This window comes from Gobius niger (assembly GCF_951799975.1).
Source record: "Gobius niger genome assembly, chromosome: 2".
In the NCBI taxonomy this organism is placed as follows: domain Eukaryota; kingdom Metazoa; phylum Chordata; class Actinopteri; order Gobiiformes; family Gobiidae; genus Gobius; species Gobius niger.
This window is the reverse complement of record NC_136853.1, coordinates 23,970,130-23,975,124: the sequence shown is the minus strand read 5'-3', so window position 1 is coordinate 23,975,124 and position 4,995 is coordinate 23,970,130. Positions and strand designations below refer to the sequence as shown.

Genomic DNA, 4,995 nt, shown 5'->3' with positions numbered 1-4,995 from the left:
GGCATTTCCAAAATAGGTGGATGACAGTTTCATTGTCCTGATGACAAAAGGAGCAGCTACAGTCAATGTCCTTGTGTAGAGATTGCTTTGCTGGGTAGCACCTGTGGAGCAGTTTAAAACACACATCCCGAAATTTGTTTGTAACCAGGTATTTAGAAGGTAAAGTCCATACAGTAGTCCATTTGATATCAGGTACAAACTGCCTCCAGTAGTGAATGACATAAGGCACAGTAGCAATATCTTTCTGAAGTAAAGCTCTAATTTTTTTGTTACTCATGGAAGGACTGGAGGCAAAACAGATTTTGCCCACAACAGTCTCAAAGATTGACAAAGAAGAAGCAATTGGCCTCTCGGTAAGTGAATGAACCCCACCCCGAAATAACATGAGCACACCTTGACGAATAGCGTCCATAACAATAGCAAACTCCTTGGGAGTTACCGGAATCTGAAAGGATGACAAAAATTCAGAGTATGACATCAGGAACCCCTCAGGATTGAAAAGTTGCTTGACAAAAATTAAATTATTATTATACCAGTTTGAAAAAAAAAATCGATTTGTTTTTATATAGAATGCAAGCATTGTTCCAAATTTGAAATGTGTGGGGAGAGAAAGAGTGTTTATAAATAAGAGACCAAGCTAGGAGCATCTGTTTGTGATAATTGGCTAGTTTTACGGGCAGTTTATCAATCTTAAAGTTTGACATTAGTACTAACGAGAGGCCACCGACTTTTGAGAATATATAATTAGGGATAAAATTCCACACTGAAATAGGATCCATTAGAAACTTCCTAATCCATTTAATTTTAAATGTATGATTTAAAGTGGTGAAATCTAAAAAATTAAGTCCTCCAGAATCTATTGGGTTTACAAGCACACTATCTTTAATGAAATGGATATCTGTTCCTCTCACTCATGAGAAGCTTCAGACGAACGTCATAGTAGGCGGAGAGTTACGTCACTAACGCGTTTCCGCTGTAGTTACCGCCAAACTTTAAACGAAGCGCTCGCGCGGCAGTCTCTCCTCTTCTTTCCTCAGAAAACAAACATTTGCTTTTAAAATGTCTCTCACGCCGAAGAGATCACGTTCTGGGGATTCGGACGATTCAATGGAAAAAAGAATAAAGCGCATTTCAATTGAAGGAAATATTGGTAAGATTGTTTATCATGAGTTTCCTAACAGGCTATTATTATGTTGCATTGTATTTGGAGTCTTTGTACTTCCTAGTTTATCATGATAATCGCGTGCGGTCGGCGCGTAATTGCATGGCAGATAGATAGGCCATCTTGATATCGGTGCAATAATATGGTCTTAATTGTGCTTGTTTATCAGTGTCTGCCTTTGTTTTGGTCAAGTCACGTGATGTTTAGATCTACACCGGTATTAATGTGAAATGGAATGAATGGCTTAAACCTCTTTGCACAGCGGCGGGCAAGTCTACATTTGTGCGCCTTTTGGAAGAAGAAAGCTCAGACTGGGAGGTGGTGCCAGAGCCCATCGCCAGGTGGTGCAATGTTCAAACTCATGGCAGTGACTTTGAGGTAGGCCTACAAATATATGTTCAGTCAGTGGCAGTCTTCTTAATGGTTTAGGACTCGATAAAGACATTCTCTCTGATCATTGACGTTCACAGAGAGATCAGATTGTTGGATGCTCTTCTGTATTTGGTATGCAGCTGCCTTCTGAAAATATATTCGCACTTGTGACACCAATCCTGCCCCAGAGCAACAGATGGTACCAGGCTAGATAAAATGAACATACCATAGGAGGGAAAACGCTCCCTTTAGTATGAGTGGAAATACGCACGTGTATGTTACTGTCATAGAAATTAAACAACCCTTTAGACTAGAGGTTGGGTTAATTAAATAACCCATTAAATTTAGGACATTTACATTTTTGTTTAATATTATATACAGTGTTGGGGGTAATGTAATACAAAAGTAACGAGTTACAAAAAGAAATAACTTTTTTCAGTAACTAATATCACATATTACTGAGACAAAACACGGGAATATAATAGTCATGACAATTCAAGTAACTCAGGTTACAAGTGCATTAAATGTATGAATGAAAAAATGCCAAACTCCCTCAAATAACATGTAACATGTCAAATCAAGTCGGACACTGGTGAATTAGATCTGCGTTTACAAACACCAGAGAATGAGGGAAAGAAATCTCCTCCTGCACTTTTGCTCGGTGGCATTTTTACTATTTTCAGTTTACATTTTGCCAAAAGTAAAAGTAACTCAAAGTAGTGTAACTCGGCTACATTTTTGAAACAGTATTATGTAATACAAACTAACTACATTTTTAAAGCAATCACTAGTGTAATCACTAGTGTAATCACTAATATACACTATATTACAATTTTTAAGTAACTTGCCACTGATTATAGATACAATTGTTGCATAATTCAATTTGTCAGAAAAATAATAATAAATTGTCCAGGCATGTTGAGCATTTTCAATAATGCATATATGATATATATATATATGTATATGTATTTATGTATGTATGTAAGATGATCATAATGGTCATTTTGCAAGGTATAAAGCACAGACATAATTTTGGAAGGAAACAATATTTCTTTTTTTTTCCCACATGTAAAATGCGGTAAGACGATCAGGGTCAAGGGTTCAGGGTAGAGTCAACAGATTTAATACATGATATAATTTTTCTTTCTGCTCCAAATCTGATGGGACACATGGTGTTCAACATACCCTGCACCTCGGGTAAAGTCAGCTCCCAGACTCTCTATTTGAGAGTCAATTTCTCTAAAACATGTACCAGACTATTTTTTAGAGAGGCAGAAAATTATACAGTATTCTGGAATATATGTATCTGGTTTTATTTTATGTTTTGGTTATGCTGTTTTTACACAATAACCCCTGATGCAAAAACAGTGGCTTTACCACATTGTCATATGATTTCCTTATATGACAATGTGGTAAAGCTTTTCTTCTGCTGTGTAAGTGTTTTCCCCGAAGCACATTGTGTATGGTACAAACTTTACATAAATGTTACCCTGTGTGCCATTAGAAATGAGTCATATGTCGGGAGAATTAATGCTCAGTAGGCTATTTACATTCTGAGTTATTTACCGCTTCCATTCGGCTTAACGGCATCATTCTAGGGCAGGTCAATGGTAAAAGTATCTGAATTTGGAGAGAAATGTAGTGATTACAGATTTGTAATTCATGTTTCAAAACCAAGACTCTGTTAACACTGCGCATGTCAGGGAAGAAGAAATCTATTGATGGTAATTCAGGAAGTCGGCTGATCTCATTCTTTGTGTTTCTGAACCTAGACCTGACCAACTGCCCCAGATCAGTATAGTTATTTAAATCCAGGTGGACACTTTTTTTTTTCCATCGGGCTGTGTATATACATAATTACACCCCATGATGCAGATACTCTATTTGGTTCTTTGCAGAGCACTGTTTATATCAAATTAATGTCAGCCTCGTGTGATTTGCTACACAAATGACTTTCAGTTCAAATCTCGCCCCCTATATTACACATAATCTGTCATTTATGGCTCGCATCTCTGAAACCTGGTTATGGTTCTGTGATGTTTTGTAAACAAATTCAAAATGCCCCGTAGTCTCAGTATTATGTCAGTGTCTGTTCTCCTGTTTGAGTAGGTGGTCCTTTTTGCACACGCTTAAGTTAAAGCACAATTCCAGTAAAGCAATGACGGTAAAGTAATAATTATGTCCTTAGGAGCTGAGCACTTCACAGAGAAGTGGAGGAAACGTGTTGCAGCTGATGTATGAGAAGCCGGAGAGGTGGGCCTACACTTTCCAGAGCTACGCCTGCATTAGCCGAGTGCGAGCCCAGATGCGGTCGGCCAATGGGAAGCTTAAAGAAGCGGAGAACCCGGTGCAGTTTTTTGAGCGGTCAATCTACAGCGACAGGTAAAATGAATCACAAAAACATATCGGACGCAGGATTTGTTTTCTGTCTCTGCTAATGAATTATTCTGCCTCAGGTACATCTTTGCATCCAACCTATATGAGAGCGAGTGTATGAACGACACCGAATGGTCCGTCTACCAGGACTGGCATAGCTGGCTGCATTCTCAGTTCGGCAAACACATCGAACTGGATGGAATAGTCTACCTCAGAGCAACACCTGATGTATTACAAGAACAACAAGACCTCCGTGTTACCGTAATCAGATTAAAATAATATAAAATGACCATTTTACTTCACAGAAATGCTTACAACGGCTACATTTGAGGGGCAGAGAGGAGGAACAACAAATCCCTCTGGAGTATTTGGAGAAGCTCCATTTTAAACATGAGAGCTGGCTACAGCACAAGACAATGAGGTAAATGGTGGTGGTTTTAAAGTTTCCCTTTGCTCTGATGAAACTTGCCATTTTTACATGATGTTTTATCTGTTGTCATGTCAGTAGCATGGAGTTTGAGTATCTAAACAATGTGCCAGTTTTAACAATTGATGTCAATGAAGACTTCAAGGGTAATACAAACAAAAGCGCTGACATGATTGAGAAGGTAAGTAGCACAAATTGTACCGTAAACACAGACTGTGCTATTTTCTCAATGATAACTTTGGTGACCCTTACTGTGTGTAATAATGTGATTGTCATTTCAGATGAAGGAGTTCTTGAGCACACTGTAAAACTTTACAGCTACTGATTTGGCTGGCAATGTAGCGCGTATATGACCACCATTATCATATTTTATCATATTCGTGATAAAAAGGCCACATGGGCTTTTTAATATGTACTTTTTCTGAATGAATTTTACTAATGACTTCTTTTGTATTTATGAACAATGTCATATAAATGTGTTTAAACGTGTATTTCCAGAAAGTGCGGTTTCGTGATTTCTTCTGTGTAGTAATAATGTGCTACAGACAATAGGTTTGCGTTATGTCTTAGTTCTTCCACTAGGTGTCGGCCGCGTCGCCCATGTTGATCCATATTGTCCATATATCATCCATAGATTAATATAAGTGCCGGCTGATAC

General features: G+C 38.1%; 1 protein-coding gene across 2 annotated transcripts; it reads left to right on the top strand.

Moving 5' to 3' along the window:
- Window positions 1–894: 894 nt before the first annotated feature.
- On the top strand, window positions 895–4,776 carry dck (deoxycytidine kinase). 2 transcript variants are annotated; one of them, XM_079551284.1, is made up of 7 exons: window positions 895–1,150; window positions 1,425–1,540; window positions 3,723–3,916; window positions 3,991–4,138; window positions 4,216–4,331; window positions 4,419–4,518; window positions 4,619–4,776. In XM_079551284.1, the coding sequence occupies exons 1-7, from the start codon at window positions 1,060–1,062 to the stop codon at window positions 4,643–4,645; spliced, it is 792 nt and encodes a 263-aa protein (XP_079407410.1). In that variant the 5' UTR covers window positions 895–1,059; the 3' UTR covers window positions 4,646–4,776. The 2 variants fall into 2 exon arrangements, with proteins under 2 accessions (XP_079407410.1, XP_079407409.1); XM_079551283.1 differs by having other exon boundaries at window positions 4,416–4,518; window positions 4,619–4,775.
- The last annotated feature ends 219 nt before the right edge of the window (window positions 4,777–4,995 follow it).